Consider the following 19,536-nt stretch of genomic DNA (forward strand, 5'->3'; position numbering starts at 1 on the left):
CTTGCACTAATGTCATTAAATTGAAATGTAATAAATTATTTAAGAATGTAACTGTGTAATTTATCGTTTGAAGTTACTTAATACCCGGTTAAAACTTAATTCTGGCCGGCATTAAAATTTGACGGAATTAATGCATTACGCAAAATTTAAATCTTAATTCCGGCCAGAATTTGTGATAATCATCGTGATCGTGACATACCTTGAGAATAAATTAACTGATTAGTAAACAATATAATATTTTAATTCTTAACCGCTTGACCATCTTAACCGGTCCAAACTCTACTTTATCGTCATATTATACTTAAACGTCAATAGTAGAACAAATTTATTAATGCATATAGGCAATTTGTTAGCAATGATCTCAATTTATTTACTTAAAATCCAACACACTTTGAATAAACCGTCAGTTGACATTTAATTCTTCTTACATTTCTTGTCACTAAAGCCTTTCTTTATATGCCTTATCTAAAAAACGCACCTGTTACCTATTTTCAATAATTTATACCGATATGCCAAACACTAATTCATCTTAATTGACGAGAGTAATAAAAAGGTCAAAAAGTTGATAGATGACTAATTTATTGAGGAATATTTAATGCAGAAAAATATATACATATATTTGAAAATGAAAAATATGTACGGTAAATATCAAAAAATAAAACCAATGCACGTATGTAATATGTCAACCAAAATCTAACCTAAATAAATCTAATGTAGTTCGTTGAACCATGATATATATTGTAAATATAAGATGGTATAACAAGAAAAAAATATTTTGCAAACACGATAAATGACATTTTTATGATTCTACTTAATACGCGTAAATCCCATCTATCCAATATAATTTTCCAAAGATGAAACATCTAAATCTCTGATCAAATTCGACATCATTTCCAGGTGTTTGTCGATACGGATTTCTAATAACACATCTGCTACAACCCATGGAAAACTCAATAGACAAGTCTTGCCTCCTCGATCAGGATGTTCTTCCTGATTATAAGTTACGTGATACCACGCGCAAGCTTTTGCTTTAGATTCATCGTTTATTGGAATCGGTATATATAAACTAAAAGGTGTGGTATCATCCGAATCATTATCATCATTGGTATCCTGAGTCAATCCAATTAAGAATCTTTTTCGATAATTATGAATGATATGCGATATTGTGCCGGCAATCGCTTCCCGTATGTCTTGCTTTTTTCTGCCATCTGTCCGTTTGTATCCCAACAATTGTGCGGTTAAAATCTCCGCTTCCGTCTTAACTCTGTACTTTTTCATAAGATTACGAATTTCACCATTATAATTATCCCGAAAAACGATGGCCTCATCAATATAATCTTCAAATCCATCAAACATAAAATCTTCATTTGTAGCTATGTCTTCTGCATTATATTTTAGTAAAGGGTCACTATTCGGTTTATCTATTTTGATATTGCGATATAATCGTCCAAGTATTTTTCCGGATCGATATGATTCTTTGAATTTATGCTCCATAAAATCAGGATATTTACTGATGGAGGGTAGACTATCGTCTACTGGAACTCCCGTTTTATTAAAGTCTACTGCTTTTGAATGCTAAATAATTAAAAACATTAGTTTTTAATTAAAAGTTGCTCGAAAATATTATTAACTACATACCAGTTCGGCTAGTTTAATACATTCTTCAGATCTAACACCGCCTATACTATGATCCGCAAAAGCTAAATGAAGATTTCCGATTTGACCAAGACGATCATTCAACATGAAATCTTTAAAAAAATCACAAACGTCGGATATTTTGACTGGTCTATCTTCTATGATTTTTCTATCCGGAGGATCGTAATTCATTGGGTCTTCATTCGAGTTTATGCGAATTCGTTCGTCAAAACAAACAAAAAATTCGTCCCCATCTTATTTATGTAAAATAAATTAATGATTGTAATCAGGTTATGAAATAATAATAATTAATTATTACCTAAATCGCCTCCGGACTATTATGTTAAAAAATACAAAATGTATAAATTAGCTAATTTTTTTTTTTAAAAAAAAAAATTATCATTGCATACCAGAAGATTTGGCAAGGGTCTATCTCCTTTTTGACTGAATACCACGCAGTTTCTTAAATGGGATAATTCAGGGACGTCTACTGCTTGAACTTTCCTGATATCACCAGGATGCAAACACGGGTTCCTGGTAATCACTATTAAAGAATATTGAATATTAAATAAATCAAGATGTTTTACATATAATCTGTAATATATGAAAAACTTACTAGCTTGACCCGTCCAAACTTTGTGCTCTCTTTGAACTTTATTGTTCGCCGAATCAAATGTTTGATGTTCGGAAACGATGGTAGAAGTTTGAATGAAAATTTCACCCTCTTCCAAAATTCCACTTTCATCAATAACACCTAGTAATAAAAATGACTTGGGCATTAAAATACGCGCTTTGTATATCTTAGAGATTTCAACGCAAAAACTCGTTTGCACTCCAAGAGTGCCTTTAGGAACGGATCAACGGTTCCTCTCATCATTCCCTAAAATTACAAATATTTTTTTTTTTTAAAAAAAAAAGATAACCTAATTGAGTCTATAGTATGATAAAATATATTCAATACGAACCGCGTCAATCATACTAAGAATTGTACGCATAACATGGGAACACTCTCTTGTACCGATATTACGTTTTACAATTTCGCGCGCTTTTTCCTCATTAGTCATCATCGAGTCTATATCTGCACGCATTTCGTTTTGGAGAGTAATGAACACATCATCTTGTACTCCAAGCGCCGACAGTAATAATATAATCTGTCGGTTTAAATGGCCAGGCAACGGATTTTTAACCGTTTTAACAATTTCCAAAATGGAAGAAGGTGCGATAAATTTTTTTTGACTGGGGCGTATGCATAGGACGTCACCTTCAAGACTTGGATCAACTGCAACTACTCCCTAAAATAAATTTATAATAAGGTTAAATTATTTTAGGAACATAAATTGTCATTATAATCCATACCTTACATCCACCAAACCGAATTTGGAACACTGAAGGGATTTCCTTGTCTTTTGGCTTTTTTCCCCAATACCTTTTCGCTGCACGTTTGGCTAGACTCTCCGATATTTTTCCACAACCATCACTAAAAAATGATTGAAATGATTATTATTTCTTAAATTCAAAATGATGACCAAAATGGTTATCTCATACCCTCATACCTAAAGTTATAATCATTCCTTGTGATATCCGGAATAACTACTATTTGATCTTGATTTAGAATCAACGTTCCAACAGTGCTTGTAAAACATTGGCCCATTCGAGCTGCATATAATGAAGGAGCCTGAATGCCGCTAATTAAAATAAATCACTTAAATTAATACCGTTATACGATAATTTTTATAATAAAAGATTAAAATTTATAACCTACCTGAAATCTCCCATGTTATCACGAATAAAATTTGCGTTGAATTCTCCATCAGAAGCAACAAACCAACATGAAGCTTCTTTTAGCTGTGACGACGAAAATGCTAGAAATTCATAATGTCGTCCAGCTAAACAAATTCCGGTATTTAGTATAGTAACTATTCTTCTTATTATATCAATACTTTCATATTTATTGACATAAAGCCTATCAAGATTCTCATCCATAAACGAAACACGTAAGAAACGATCTATTTTATCTTCATATAAGCGTAATATTCTATTTGATGACTCATAATTAGGTCCATCGAAATACATTTTAGTTGGAGTAATGGTTGCGTGGTTTACCCATACGCAACGAGAATTATTTGCCAAAGGATCTGAAGGGCGCCAAACGTTAAATTTATCACAAAAATTTTTTAGCGCAGTTTTAAAAATTGATACCGGACGTTCTTGATATCTTTTATCGAAAGGATCCCAATATTTCGTTGATATTTGATTTAGTGAATGCCACGTCATCATTTCTTGGTTTTCATAGTAAATTAATTCAACTAATTGTTCACCCAATTCTTCTTCGATTTCATAGAATGTCAATTTTCCGTAAGACACTAAACTTTCTAATAAAAAACAAATTTTAAAAGGCAATATTTGACATATTTCATCAAAATAATGCCTTGAATAATTTAATTCAATACATTTGACCACGCATTGGGGTATAGGACGTGGAACACCTCTTATTACAAAATTATTTAGCACATCACGCAATTGATCAAGGTTATCACTAAAGGTTAACCTATATACTAAACATCTACCTAAAATGTTAACATTTCCGGTCCAATCAAAAGTTCTGATCCAAAAATCTTGTTCTTCCTGATACCACGAAGTAATACCCATTTTTTCTGCTTTAACCAACTCGCCAGCTTTGCAATAAAGGTACGGTGGTTGCTTTAGACTGATGTAAAGGGACATTGAACCATCTTTCTGGTTTTTTGTATCAAGAAAAATTCCACGCGAGTTTCCAGCCAAACTGCGAAAAGAAATCTTGACACGTCGTTCTTCTGAAGATTCGCCCGGTAAATTGAACCCTTCTAGTATTAAAGCTTCGTCAGCCTTTGAAAAATATATCGTAGGTGTTTCATAATAATTTGGATATATCCATTCTGTTAAGAACGTAAATTGTTCTGGAAAACCGCTATTATTTCTTCTTTCACGCATATGCGTTGTAGATAATTGCTCACCCCAGTTTCCAATTTCAATATTTGATAAAAGAAATTTAGCTATCTCATACGCATTATTAGATTTCTCTCGTCCTTTCTTATTCTCTCTAAAGGGAAGTATACATAAAGATGTTCCCATGCAATCCGGAGGATGAAAATCTGCAAATGAGATGCAATTTTTTGCATCATTTTCTTCCTCAAATTCTGCAAAACCAAAAATAGAATTCTGATTTCTCATATTTTTTGGCCTTTTCAAGTCAACTTTAATAACAGGACCATATTTTGACAAAGCTTCAACTACATCTCTTGGTATAGCATCATTTGGAATATTTTTAATAAATATTTTTGACATTATGTTAAAAGAATTATATCGATTATTATAATATATTGCGGTGATATTCTTTCGTTATGGGAACGCTTACTAACGTTTCTTTTCTTTTTCTTCTTTTTTCTTTTTTGTAAGGATTTCTTGATATTGATTCTTGAGACGAAAGGTAAGTTGGGAAAGTTTTTTTTTTCAATTTTTCAAATATGTTTAGGAATGAATTCTCTTTTATTACTTTGTTTATGGAGCAAAAACTCCGACTTAAAAAAAAAAGGATCTACATGAGTAAATTGAATTAACACCGGGCATCAAAAGTAAATCATCTTTATAATGAAATATTTCCAAATATGTCTATCTACCTCACTTTGTACTACTCAGGTGACTTCACGCCTTCACGGCTACGTTGATCTACTTTACTGATTTCTCCACTCATATGTATTACTTATCCAAACTTTTATTAACTAGACATTGAGTTCTATAATTAATAAGTATAATTCGTGTATAAATGGCAGTGGTGGCAGTGGATAACCAATACTTTATATACCCGACGCGTGTTGCAAACATTACAATGTGGCTAATCATCAATTTTTCAGTGTGTGTAAGTAGAGTATGGATCCGTTATCCGTTTGAATAAATATTCTTTGAAAAAATTTAATTAATGGTTTAATCATAAATTTTATATATTCTCGCTATCGCTATACATAACGACCAAAACTTTGTCATCAGGTGATCATTGGCTTAGTGACTTTGTGACTATCCGCTAAACCATTTTAATCTGCAGATCTGATTTTTTATGATCACTGATCCAAATTTATTAATATCCAGTCAATCCCAGTCAAAAGAACGGATCCAAACTCTGTGAAATTATTTATCACACATTGCTTATTTGCTTATAATTCTGGCCAAAAAGGTCAAACCCACTCTTTTTCTTTTTACCCTTTTTACTCATTTCCCCATATTTGAGTTTAACACGTGATAATTAACCAATCAATGATGAACATATAATGGAGTAACAAATATAATGGAGTAACGTAACCTAGTAACTATTTAGGTTTTCTCATTACCTTTAGACCTGATGATATGCATTACGATAACGACGTACTGAACGCCTTGATTGTTCAAATAAAATCTAATCTGTACAGTAAGAATGATAGAATATTCGAATTTTAGAATATTTAAAATACATCGATTAAGCCGGAACTTGACAATTTTTTGACAAATTATGATAATAATAATAATAATAATAATAACACTGTCAGTTGTCAGTTGTCATGTTTAGTCGGCCCGGTGATCATACCACATAAGGTTACGTAAACAAATAAGCCACAGTTTTAAGTTAAAAATAAATAGGGGAGAAATTTTTTTGTTTTTTTTTTTTTAGGGTTCTTCCTCCCTTCTTTCACTCAAAAAAAAATAATAATAATAAAATATTTTTTTGTGTTAATAGTCCTTTTTCACAACAATACTTTTGTTCTAATTATATATAATTAAAATGTATAGTTTACCACGTATTCCTCACTCCGTAAACTATATTAAAAACAACAGTTTTTCTAATTTACCAACAAAGATAAATAATGATGTTTTTAACTTTATAGATAGTAATCGTTCATCCATATTGACGAAAAACAAGGTCGCTAATATTGGTAGTAGTGGACCTTCTAATTTATCAGTAAATAATACTTTTAATACCATTAACCGTAATAATAATGGTAATACTTCTAATTTACCGACAAAAAATAATGTTTTCCAACCAGTTAATAATAGCAACAACGGTAGTGGTGGTGGTTCCTCTAATATGTCAGTAAATAATAACGATTATAAGCCCACTAGTCATGTTAATAGTAGTAGCTCTCCTAATATTCTTGAAGAAAAATCTTCTAATATACCAGCAACTAAAGTTCTTGAGGAAATGTATAAGACACTGGAATTGGAAATTCCTCCAGTGTTTACGTTTCGTCAGGAAGTTTTTACACAAAAATTTTTTTGCAGTGCTGGTTTTATGAATAAATGGTATGATACAAAAGAAGCATTTCCGAATCAAGAAATAGCAAGAGAAGCTGCGGCTCAAAGCCTATTGAAGATAATTATGGCTTCGAAAGAATATGAAGATTATCTTCAAGAAAAAGAAAAACAGGGTACGAACCAACAAATTAATGTTGGGAGATTATCCAAATTTTTGAAAAATTTGCATATAAGTCCCGTCACGCCTAATACGCCTAATACGCCTAATATGCCTAATACGCCTGACTCGCCTGACTCGCCTGATATTCCTGTTGCGCCCTTTACATCTGTTATGCCTTTTACACCTGTTATGCCTGAAATAATGAAAAGAAAGAAAAAGAAAAATAAGGGTAGAAATTTTATTAATAATGGTAAATTTAGAAAAGGAAATAAGCAATCCTTTACCCCAAGGAATACGATTCAAAAATTATCCAGGAGCCAAAGGAAGAAGTTAAAGAGACAAATTAGGATGCAACAAAAAGTTATTGGAAAACAGGATGCAGTGCAATCTATATTTTGCCCTAATCCTGTTTCCAGACAGGAAAATAAACCTAAGAAGGTGAAGTTTGATGATAAAATACTTGTTCTTGGTCAAGACTTTATACCAAAACCAAATGGTTCAAAGAGTTTAAGAGGTATAATGAGTCAAAAAAATCAAAATTCATCATACCAATATGATCAAATCTCTAATGAGCCCATAACCTACCAAATGTTGGTAAGGGAATTCTTGGAGAAGGATAAAATCTACGTTCCCCCAAGCAAGTTCTTGGATGATTTTTGCATCATCTCAAATATTTCGAAGCCAAATTATGATTTCTACAATGATGGTTATGGAAACTTCATTGCGGAAATTTTAGTTGGTGACGTTAAATATATAGGTGAACGAGTTTTTTGTTACGTAGAAGAAGCTCAGGAATGTGTAGCAGAGATAGCTTTTAATATATTATATAACAAAAGTGATAGGAATACAAAAACGAAATTTAAAGACAGACTTTCGTTTGCATCGCTAGATCGTTCATTGGACATGCCGGATATGCTTATGCCGGACATGCCTAGCGAAGCAGCTGCATCATTTGGTTTACTACAGCAAAGACATGAAAGTTACATTCCAATATACCCAAACTGCAACTCCTCTTGCATACAACAATTCGGAATGCCGCCACCGCCACCTCCACCTCCACCTCCATTACCAACAACTTATTGCAATATTCCGATGGAACCTTCTCGACCGATGTCTAATACGTCTGAAAATCCATCAACTTTTGATTCAAGTCCTTTGACGGCGCCACTTTCCGTTTCAAATCTTGGTAATGTTCAAAAAACACGTCAAGAAATTCCTACACAACAGATTCAGGTAGAACCTAAACAATCGACTACCGTACCTCGACAACAAAATGATTCAATAACACCTTACGTTTTGCACAAACTTGCTAAAGAAAGAGGGTGGGGCGTCATTGATTATCAGTACAGTAAAACCCTTAAAGGGTATAAATGTACTTGCTATATTAGAAAATTAAAATTTACCTCAAATCCTTGTATTGACAAGGATACTGCCAAGAATCAAGCAGCTAAAATTGCCTTATTAGCATTGCCGGAATATAGCGATTGTGAAATCTAGATCCGTGTCTAGGTAAATTAAAATTATTTATCATAATATTTATTCCAAATTAATGTATTTACTTTACTAATTAGTTTTGATTTCTTTTCTTTTTTTTTAAAAAAAAGATATGAAATATACGAAATAATTTTGTTTGTTCGGTTATTTGGTTTGTGATCACGGCATTAAATATTCTACGTTTAGATTATTATTGCCATAATTTCGAGCATAGCCGCCATCTTATTAATTTTTTTTTTCTTTTTCGTTTCTTTTTCTTTCGAACATATATGTAAATATGTTTATGGTGATGACGGTTCGAAATTGTATAATTTCGTTTTTCGTTCTCACCGTCGTTGTATATAACGAATTTTTTATTTTATTTTATTTTATTTTTTTTCTTTAAAAAAAATGTGTATATATATTAATTTTTCTCTTTCAAATGTGAAGCATTTTCTCTTCAATAGAGAAGATTTTATGTTTGGTGATAACGGGAGTGAAATGTATTTCTTTTTTATCTATATATATATATGTTTCACATTTTTATTTCTTAAAATTAAAATAATACATGTTATTTGGGATAGGGTAATTGTTTGGATTGTATGGTTAAAAATTGATTATCACCTTTAGTGTGTATATTAGAAATTTTAATAACCATTGCAATCTTTATTAATGAATGTTTTAAAAAAATTTTATTCTCTATTTTTTTCAAAGAATTAGAATATTTAACGTTAAAACTTGGCTAATAAATGATTTGGGGGGTTTTTTTTAGATTTATTAAAATTAGATTACTTAGAGGAATTTGGGGGATTCTGTAGTATATCTACATAAAATGTACATAATTTACAAAAAATAAAAATATATACTTTAATGCTATATCTCATTTTTTTTACGTGTAAAGAATTAATCACGTGATTTAATAAATTTAAATTTTTTTTTTTTTTTTTTTGGAGGGCGAAATAGTATTTTCCAGCAAGGAATCATTAATTGAAATTATCAAACCAGAAGAATTTAATTTATATCGCTCGTTAATTTAGTAAAGTTAACGAAAAATTATTTTTAAGAAGCGTGTACGTTTCTAATTAATGATATTAAGTGTGCATTCATAAACGAAATTCTTCATAAATACTATAAATATTATGAATTCTTCATAAATTCATAAATTCTATGTATATTTATTCATAACACTCATCAAAATTACAGAAAAAAAATCACTAAAAAGTCACGTGCGGTCACGGAAAGCGAAAAAACATTCCTACCCAACCACAATTAAATACTATTCTATCTAATATCATAACTATAACCTAATCCTAACTCTAAAACTTGATAACCCTCAATGCAAATAGAATGAAAGATATTCAGGATCAGGGTTGTTAAAATAAACGAAAGGTTTATCAAACATTGAATTAACATTTAGATTATAATTATAATTATATTTATTATTATCCTTTCCTATTCCTTCTTTATAACAATAATCTAAATTATTTTGAGCATCAAGATTTCCCGCTTCAGCAGATTTTGTATACCATTCAAGTGCTTTCTTTTCATTTAATTCAATTCCTATACCATATTGATAACAAAAAGCCAAATTATTTTGAGCAAAAGAATTATTATTTTTAGCAGATAAAAAATAATATTCAACAGCTTTCTTATTATTTATTGAAGTTCCTATACCATATTGATAACAAATTCCTAAATTATTTTGAGCTTCAAAATTTCCTGATTCCGAAGATTTTAAATACCATTCAAATGCTCTCTTTTCATCTTTTAAAGCTCCTATTCCATATTGATAACAAGAAGCCAAATTATTTTGAGCATTAGAATTACCCTCTTTTGCAGATATAATAAATAATCTGAGTGCTTTTAATACATTCATATTCGTTCCTATACCATTTTTATAACAAAAAGCTAAATTATTTTGAGCATCAAAATTTCCAGCATCAGAAGATTTAGAATACCATTTAAATGCTTCCTTTTCATCTTTATCAATTCCTATACCATATTGATAACAACAAGCCAAATTATTTTGAGCAATAGGATTATTTCCTTCTTTTGCAGATTTTAAATACCATTCAAACGCTTTCTTTTCATCTTTATCAATTCCTATACCATATTGATAATAAGAAGCTAAATTATTTTGAGCAAAAGAATTTCCTTCTTCAGCCCAATTTAAAACCCATTCAAATGTTTTCATCTTTTCTTTTTTATCCATAATTATTCGTAAAGTATAAAAAATACTTAAAATTAATTTTGCTAAAATATTATTTTTTTTATTAACTAAATTCTTATAATAATCAAAAATATTTTTTTCAATTTCATCAATATTTTTTAAACCAAATTTAACACATAATAAAAAGAAATATATATTATCATAATAATTATTATTATTATTATTACCTAAAGAATTTTTTTTTCTACATTCTTCAAAATCTTTTAAATGTTGTAAAGTTAAATTATAAATTAAATCATAATTTGAATCCAATTTTTTTATTGATAATGGTTTATTAATAATAAATTCTTTATAATAAAATAATGATAATAAATATTTTCCAATAATTACATTTTTTAATTGTAAAATGTAATCCTCAAAATTATCATCATCATTATCACCATCATCATCATCATATTCTTCTTCTTCTTCTTCTTCTTCATTTTCTTCTCTTATATTTAAATCTATCATTTTTAAAATTTCTTCATTTTTAATTGCCAATAAATATAAATTTAAACATTTATTATAATCTATATAATAATAATCCATATAACCACATTGATGAAATAATCCATTTAAACTTGAAAACCAAATATCATGATTTTTATGATTTTGTATTAATTTAACAATATCATTAATATCATTAAATCGTCTTAATTTATCATTAATTATTTTAAATGAATTAATTAAACATTCAGCTTGATTTTCTTTAAATTCATTGGTATTATAAATTATTGTATTAAATAATTTATTCATAAATTCTTTTAAAAATATTTCATCTTTATTATCGTTTTTATTCATTGTTTTTTTTTAAAAAAAAAATAAAAAATAAAAAATAAAAATAAAAATAAATAAATAAATAAATAGATAAATAGATAAATAAATAAAGAGTTATTAAAAGGATGGTTATCTTTATATATAAAATTTACTAATTTACGAATATTTACCTATCGTAAATTTATGTGTGAACAAGAAAAAAAAAAATTTTTTTTTTTCTCCCGTCTAATTTAAACAAACAAAAAAGAGTCTAAACCATATTAAAACGTTCGGTCATTTCCGTCCCGTGAATTTTGTTCAGGTTACACGATGTTAAAAAAAACAAGGCCTTCTTTTTGATTATTATGTAGTTAGCCGTCAAAAAAGCGTAGCCCCATTCCTGATTTGTCGATCACTCGGACCCGTATAATCGTGGAAATATCACGGAATTCCATGGAAATTCTATCGGCGATCAAAAGTGCTACTACTATTTTGCGACAAACTACATTATAATCCATCTTTGGATAGAATGACGATCATTTTAAAGAAATAATTCGAAGCAAACTACAATAATGAAGTTGCCAAATCCAGAATCCAGGCAGGGAATTAGGAAAACTTGACTGTGAATTCTATGGGCTGGAGATTAAAATTCGTTATAGTGAGAAATTCACTATACTGAAGGTCATTTTATTATATATAAAAAAAATCTGTACCTGAACTTTTCTTCATTATAGCAAGTTATTCACTATATAAAAATTCACTATAGAAGAGGGTGAACTGTAGGTGTAATTGAAGAAAGTTATAGCAAAATAGAATCTCTAGTAAAAGAATCACTTTTCCTTTTCTTTAAGTAAAGGCTTATTAACTTATATTTAATTCTTTCTTAATTACATGATCGTTAAAATTAATTTAAATAATTTGAAAATATTTCATAATTTCCCATTTTAATCTCATATCATTTATTATAATTACCCTTTTTATAATAACCAAATACTGTATATCATCAAAAATTGTAACTTCAGATTACAACGGATTACGGGTCAAAAGTACAAAAGTGTGCTGTATTAAAGTTGTAATACGAAATTATGTCGTAAATTGTAATTGGTTGTATTTCAAATTAGTGTAATATTTGTGATTTGAAATCACAGTTACTATCAGTCTGTCGACAATCAATCATTTTTTATCAAAATTAGATTAGCAGAATTTGGACAAAATTCCAGCCCGGATTAAGTTTTTTGCTGTACTGTAAATGTGAATGAGGTGTAACGGTCAAAAATGGATGTAATGAAAAATTAATAATAGTCAATATTTTAATAGGAACTATTACCCTATTACATAAAGTTACAACTTTTACGGCAATACGTTATCAACTTTACGACAATACGTTATCAACTTTACGGCAATACGTTATCAACTTTACGACAATATTTTATCAACTTTACGGCAATACGTTATCAACTTTACGACAATATTTTATCGACTTTACGGCAATACGTTATCAACTTTACGACAATATTTTATCGACTTCACAGCAATACGTTATCAACTTTACGGCAATACTTTATCGACTTTACGACAATACGTTATCAACTTTACGACAATATGTTATCGTTACGGCAATACGTTATCAACTTTACGACAATACGTTATCGACTTTACGGCAATACGTTATCAACTTTACGACAATATTTTATCGACTTTACGGCAATACGTTATCAACTTTTACGGCAATACGTTATCGACTTTACGGCAATACTTTATCGACTTTACAGCAATACGCTATCAACTTTATGACAATATTTTATCAACTTTACGGCAAATACGTCACAACTTTTACAACCTGATTACAACAGCAAACACTACTAATCCAACTTGATATAGGCATAATAATTTTTAATTTCATAATTATTTATTTATATTATCAAATAATTCATTAAATCTAATAAACAATAATTTCAAGTATTTTTTTAATAATATCATCTGGAGTCTGGACCAAGTATATTAGGATAATAGATTAGGATTTTTTTTTAAATTTGGTATACTCTCATTTTTTTAATAACAAATATCTTCCATTTTTTTTAAAATCGTTTCCTTTTTAATTGAATTAATTGAAATGAAGAAATTTAAAAAAGATTTTCTTGAGTTAAATCAATTGATTCAATCAAAATTTTTTTTTTCAGGAATTTAATATCTTCAATTATGACATAAAGTACGGTATCAGGAAACATCGACAATTAAATTTTTCAAAAAATAATTAAGTATTATTTGTTTATTATTTATTTTTGAAATATTATATTTATATAATTACTAGGTCAGCCACGACCTGTCTAACCTCGATATACCGATATTCGATATATCGATATACTATTAAAAACTTGATATACCGATAAAATTTTATTTTCCCACTATATGTGAGGACATATAAATATCGGTATACCATTGATATAACGATATTTTCTAAAAATTTCATATATGTCCCGACATATCATTATATAAAGGTTTGACTGTAATACCAAATTGTTCTTGGCCTATTTAAACAAACTCATTAGTCCCAGTGCGAAGCAATGGGTAACTGCTAGTATATAATTAGTAGTACTGTTAGGCGCAGATGAATCATGCATTACACAATTCAAAGATGATTTATACAGGCTAATCTAAACGTTAGAAGATCGACATGAATTTTTTTATTATATTATATAGATATGATATAATTAATATATCTATCGATCGATCACATACAAAGTATTATTAGTATTATCCAATGTAAAGAATCCGCCAATAAATATCGTATATCTAAAAACATGTACCATCAAGTAAATTATTACTAAACGATATTAAACTATAATTTAATATGATCATACATGTACAGTATGAGCTCGTTTCCCTATATTCAATCGTAATATCGTAATAACTAATATCGTAATATCGTAATATCGTAATATCGCAATATCGCAATATCGTAATATCGTAATATTGTTATCGTATTATCAGTTATCCTCATAAGTTCATGCAGATTTTACATAATTGTTATTTAGGTCAGTTACTATGTATTAGCATAATAATAAAATTAGTAACGGGAGTTTATTATAAAAATTGCATGAACGGTCCCGTCAAACCGAGAATATTATTATGATAATATTATTATTGGATGATTAAACTATATAATAGTCTAATCATCCAATAATATATAAATATTGTAATATCGTAATATGTGTAATAGTTATCCCATCGGTATTATGTATACACTGATGGATTTTTTTGTAAATTATTCCACCGGTATAAAATCCATCGGTGTATACGCGCCATACACAATGAGATAAACTTGTTATTCCATGGGTATCTAACCATATACACCGATGCTCCCCTCCCTTCAGGGGGCCCCAAGGCATCGGTGAATATTTCAGTTATTCATTGATACCCATGGAATAACAAGTATACTTATTTCACGGGTTCACGGCTGCGCCGGGAAAATCATGATATTCCAGTGACTCCGTGAAGGTATAAAGTCCTTTAATATACTTATTTTGACTAATAATGATAGACTTTTATCTCAATATTTATTCATCTTTTAAATAAACCCCACCGTGAGAATATCAAGAAATAAAAAATCACAAATTTTTAACTAGGAACCGAGGGATAAATCGTAATATTCATTCACCCTCTAAAAATTATCAATATGATTTGGTCATTTATTTATTTTGAGAGAGGGGAAAGAAATCAACTTTATTATTAAAAAAAAAAATCAATAAAAAAAAAACGGATTAAAAGAATACTAAACTAAATCTTCACATAAAATAAATAAATAAATACTAAACTAAATAAGTTTTAGTAAATTTTTTAAGAAAAATTCTCATGATTTTAAATTTTGATCGTCGTTTCCTAATTAGTAATTGTATTATTTTTATCTAACTTTTGTTAGATTAAGAAAAACTTTTAAGAAGAAAAGCCATACCGCGCAAATAACAATACGAATAAGGAAGATAAGGAATTGTAAATCATTTTCGAAATTTGGGTTAATAAATGGGTATTTTGCCAAAAAAAATCCTTTTGTTCTTTTTTCTTTGATATTGTTAAAACAAATATTTTTCTTTTTTTTTTTTAAATTCAAAAAAACTTGTTTTTTAACTTTTCACAATAATTAAACTTGTATGTTTTGAGCAATAATTACTGTATATTAATATGTTTATAATATTAATTATTGATTTTCTTCATAATTTCTTTGGTTAATTTATTAATGAAAAATTGGACCGGTTTAAATTAATTCTTCTGTTTTGCTTGAACTTTAAAAAAAAATCATCAATCGAAATTTTTTCTTTCAATAAAAAACGAACTTTCTATAATAACTTTCTATAACAATTTGTGATACAATTACTTCGTCGTTCATAAGGCTTTTGAAAACTGGCTCATGACCTGGAATGACCGGTATTATGCAAGAAGATCCCTTCTTTCTGCTTGATGAACATTTTTTCGATGGAAAAATTGTTTCTTCTAAATATTCAAAAAAGAAAGGAAATAAGGATCTTTTTTCATTGATAATGAGGTCATAAAGTCATACGATAAAAAAGTTTTTGAGAAAAAAAAAAAGAATGTGATGATATATGATTGAAATTTGGTGCATCTGATAAAGCAATCACACTTTTTAACGTTGAAATTGTATGACCAATTTACTAAATTTGGGGTCGTTTGAAGCCGGTTTGATCACGTGACTTAACATTTTATAAATAGGTCATTTTTTTTAAAAATAAAAAGATTAACATAATATAAAAGTCATAGAATAAGTGTATTTTGGTCTGCCCTAAAAGTTTACTTAGGGAAAAAAAGTTGATTTTAAACAGTGTTTTTGACTTCACATATGAATGAATAATCTTTACCGATCATATCCAAAAATGGATGACGGTATACACAGCAGGTTAATCATAAGTTTGCGAAAAGTAAAAAAAATAAAATTTAAGTCATGTGATCGATCCCGGCTTTAGACGACCCCTAAAATTGGTAATTACATAAAAGGATAATCATAAACAACTCCAATGTTACGTTCTATCATATGAAAAGATGATTACTTACATAAGTGTACGACCATGATAAATATTGGATTATCAATACCGATTCCATACGAATACCTGATACAATTAGAAGGGAATGATTATATTTAGCGTAAAAAATGACGTAAAAATCTTATTTTTAGCAAAAAAATGTTTAAAATAATGCTGCAATATTCTCTCATATAACCCTCGTATTTGAATTAAATTAATTTCATTCAAAATTCCTTGTTATGGAGGAGAGATTCCTTATTATGGAGGAAATAATAATCAGGAATTTTTGTGTAGGTTCATTTATCGAAATATTTAGATCATGCGGAAATAAAGTTTAGGGGCTAAGGAGCAATTATATAGGAAAACCTGTTTAAAAAAAAATATTTATAGGCACATTTTCTCTGAGCAAACATTTGTTTATTTTCTGTGAACAGTTCTTGATTTTTCGGATCCTTTAATATTAAAGATAAATTATTCTTTTTATCTTGTGTGATAATTAAATAATTATTATTTAGTATATTAAAATAATTAATTGTGATGTATTTGGTAATGCTGAAATTAAATTCTACATGTTAAATTAACGTTACCGGCTATAATAAAATTGTATTTGACATTGACTCGACATCATTCAACGTCGACTCGACATTGTTCAACATCGACTTTTCGATGTAGGTAGATTCAATATTGCTCGATATATAGACTCAATATTACACAATTAGCCAGTAATCTAATATAGGAGTTCACCTCATTTGTATATAATAACTAAAGTCTTAATTCGTCCAAAATAATCTTAAAATTGTGGTATTAAATCTCCAAGTACTTCAATTAAAATCATCTATACACGTCCAAGTTAAAAAAATAAAGAAAATTTAGTAAGTAATGACTGTTATAGGATATTGTTGGACAAGGTTTCGTAATGCAAAACAACGTTAAAAAAAAAACCATAGTAACTATTGTTATCATATCTAGTGAATGTAACTAATAAAATAAGTAAATGTGAAATAAAACTTACCAATCATACAATCTTTTTTTTTTATCGATTTCAAGTGTTATCATCGGGAATTCCAAAATCTGTTACGCCACCTTGTTGTATTCACGTGATTGATTTGTAAAGCTTGATTACGTGTTCTTATAGTAAATGCAAAGTATAAACTTACTGTACCTTGTGATTCCATTCCATTCCAAAAATGCTCAACTGGCCTTGACATTTACTCCCTTTTGTAGGTATCTAAACAACTTTCTTTGTTCAACAACAATATGATGGTCAATATGATGGTCAACATGGTACAAATAAATTTTTTTCTTTTTACAAAGAATAATTAATTTGCGAAAAATATCTTCTTTATAAATATGAAGTATTATTAGAAGGTCAAAAATAATCAAATTTCATCCTTTTACATTGATTGCATCGGCTGTAAATGTTACCATTGAAGCTACTATCGATGTTACTATTGATATAATTCCTCTTTTCAGCTCATAACATATACATTTCTTCTTCAACAAGAAATTTTTATTAACGAAAATTATTCATTGAAAATTTATTTCTAGATGTTGATATTCGATAACAATAATCGAAATATCCTATGTCTAAAATACAGATATTAATAAGAGGGATTGATATTAGGAGGTATTTCTTACTTATTTATTACAGAGCTTAACAATAATTTAGGCGGGCGTGATGGTGAAATCTATTATATCAAATTTTTGTTCCAAGATTCATATTAAAGTAACATTACACCATTTTGTTCCAAGATTCATATTAAAGTAGCATTGCACCATTTTTGTTCCAAGATTCATATTAAAGTAGCATTACACCATTTTTGTTCCAAGATTTATACTAAAGTAGCATTACACCATTTTTGTTCCAAGATTTATATTAAAGTAGCATTACACCATTTTTGTTCCAAGATTCATATTAAAGTAGCATTACACCAGTATTACACCGGTGTAATGCCGAATTGGTGTAATGTGCCGTAATATTTCGGCATAGCTTGAACCTAATTCACCCATAACAACATGGATACTTGAAATTTATAAGATATTCTTCTTAATAATAAAGGTTCCAATATTCTACGCTTGAATTAAGAGAATTTGAATATCTAACAATTCTCAATGATCCATAAAAAATATACTTGAAGAAAAGTTGTAAGTTGGTATATAAATGCTTTCTTAACAAGGCATATTGTCTATTATTAAATTTGATTATAATTTCATCTCTAGGGAACAAAGTAATAAATGGGGAAGGACGACCTCTGTGTGTCTACTTATATAGGAATACGTAGAGGATGACATGACGTTTTGGCAGAGATTCTTAGATGAGATTCCCTACCTAATTCAAGCCCCCTTTCAAGCCCTCTTGATTTAAAAGGTGAAAAACTTTTTGCAATGGCTTTTACTGTAAATGTGTATTAACGTTAAACTGATAAAAATTCTCGGTAATAATAGAGGACCAGTAAGCTTAATAATTATTATGATTAACTACTCATAACATTCTAAGCCGTTTCTATGCTTAAACAAATAAAAACATAATGTTTTTAACTAATTCAATTGAACAATCCTTTTATTGAATCAGAGTGAGATCTTTTATGATTGCTCATCAAATGAGTTACAGCAATGATAATGACGTGTATATCGCGTAACCTTTTACCATAAATAAAATAAGAAAACAAGTCGCCATATTTTTAGCAAATGTTAATGTGATATTTCTTTCTCACACTAAGACTTTCTTTTCCAAGTAATTTATAATGATACGGAATTTTCTAAAATGCTGTGAAGAGAGAAAAAGGTAAAGTGTTACAATATTTCATTGTAATTGATTTAATTGTGACGAAAAAAAAAATTTTGACCGCATAAAAAATTTTAACAATAGGTTCAATTCCTCGATTTAAATCAAATAATATGTTTTAACATAACATTGTTCTCTTAATATATTAATATATAAGCTTGCTACGCTTTCTAGGTAAGTTTATTTACTTTATAAATGATTACTAAATCTCATGATATACTTCTGA

At 28.7% G+C, this 19,536-nt stretch overlaps 3 protein-coding genes across 3 annotated transcripts; 1 reads left to right on the plus strand and 2 right to left on the minus strand.

Annotated features, from left to right (window-relative positions):
* Positions 1-831: 831 nt before the first annotated feature.
* On the minus strand, positions 832-5,223 carry OCT59_010153 (uncharacterized protein; the record flags this gene model as incomplete). Its single annotated transcript, XM_066132849.1, has 10 exons — positions 3,398-5,223; positions 3,189-3,320; positions 2,992-3,112; positions 2,601-2,927; positions 2,451-2,515; positions 2,252-2,373; positions 2,046-2,179; positions 1,955-1,970; positions 1,639-1,889; positions 832-1,575 (listed from the first exon to the last, which is right to left on the minus strand). The coding sequence occupies exons 1-10, from the start codon at positions 4,957-4,959 to the stop codon at positions 832-834; spliced, it is 3,474 nt and encodes a 1,157-aa protein (XP_066000455.1). The 5' UTR covers positions 4,960-5,223.
* Positions 5,224-6,311: 1,088 nt separating this feature from the next.
* On the plus strand, positions 6,312-8,707 carry OCT59_010154 (uncharacterized protein; the record flags this gene model as incomplete). Its single annotated transcript, XM_066132850.1, has 3 exons — positions 6,312-8,426; positions 8,536-8,563; positions 8,659-8,707. Exons 1-3 carry the CDS (start codon positions 6,425-6,427, stop codon positions 8,705-8,707), a joined length of 2,079 nt encoding a protein of 692 aa, XP_066000456.1. The 5' UTR covers positions 6,312-6,424.
* Positions 8,708-9,651: 944 nt separating this feature from the next.
* On the minus strand, positions 9,652-11,706 carry OCT59_010155 (uncharacterized protein). Its single transcript, XM_066132851.1, has one exon. The coding sequence runs from the start codon at positions 11,535-11,537 to the stop codon at positions 9,861-9,863; it is 1,677 nt and encodes a 558-aa protein (XP_066000457.1). The 5' UTR covers positions 11,538-11,706; the 3' UTR covers positions 9,652-9,860.
* Between the last annotated feature and the right edge of the window lie 7,830 nt (positions 11,707-19,536).

This window comes from Rhizophagus irregularis, chromosome 18, assembly GCF_026210795.1.
Source record: "Rhizophagus irregularis chromosome 18, complete sequence".
In the NCBI taxonomy this organism is placed as follows: Eukaryota; Fungi; Glomeromycota; class Glomeromycetes; order Glomerales; family Glomeraceae; genus Rhizophagus; species Rhizophagus irregularis.

Bases quoted from the DNA above. Each gene is read 5' to 3' on its own strand.
- OCT59_010155 (XM_066132851.1), bottom strand. From the start codon at position 11,537: ATGAATAAAAACGATAATAAAGATGAAATATTTTTAAAAGAATTTATG.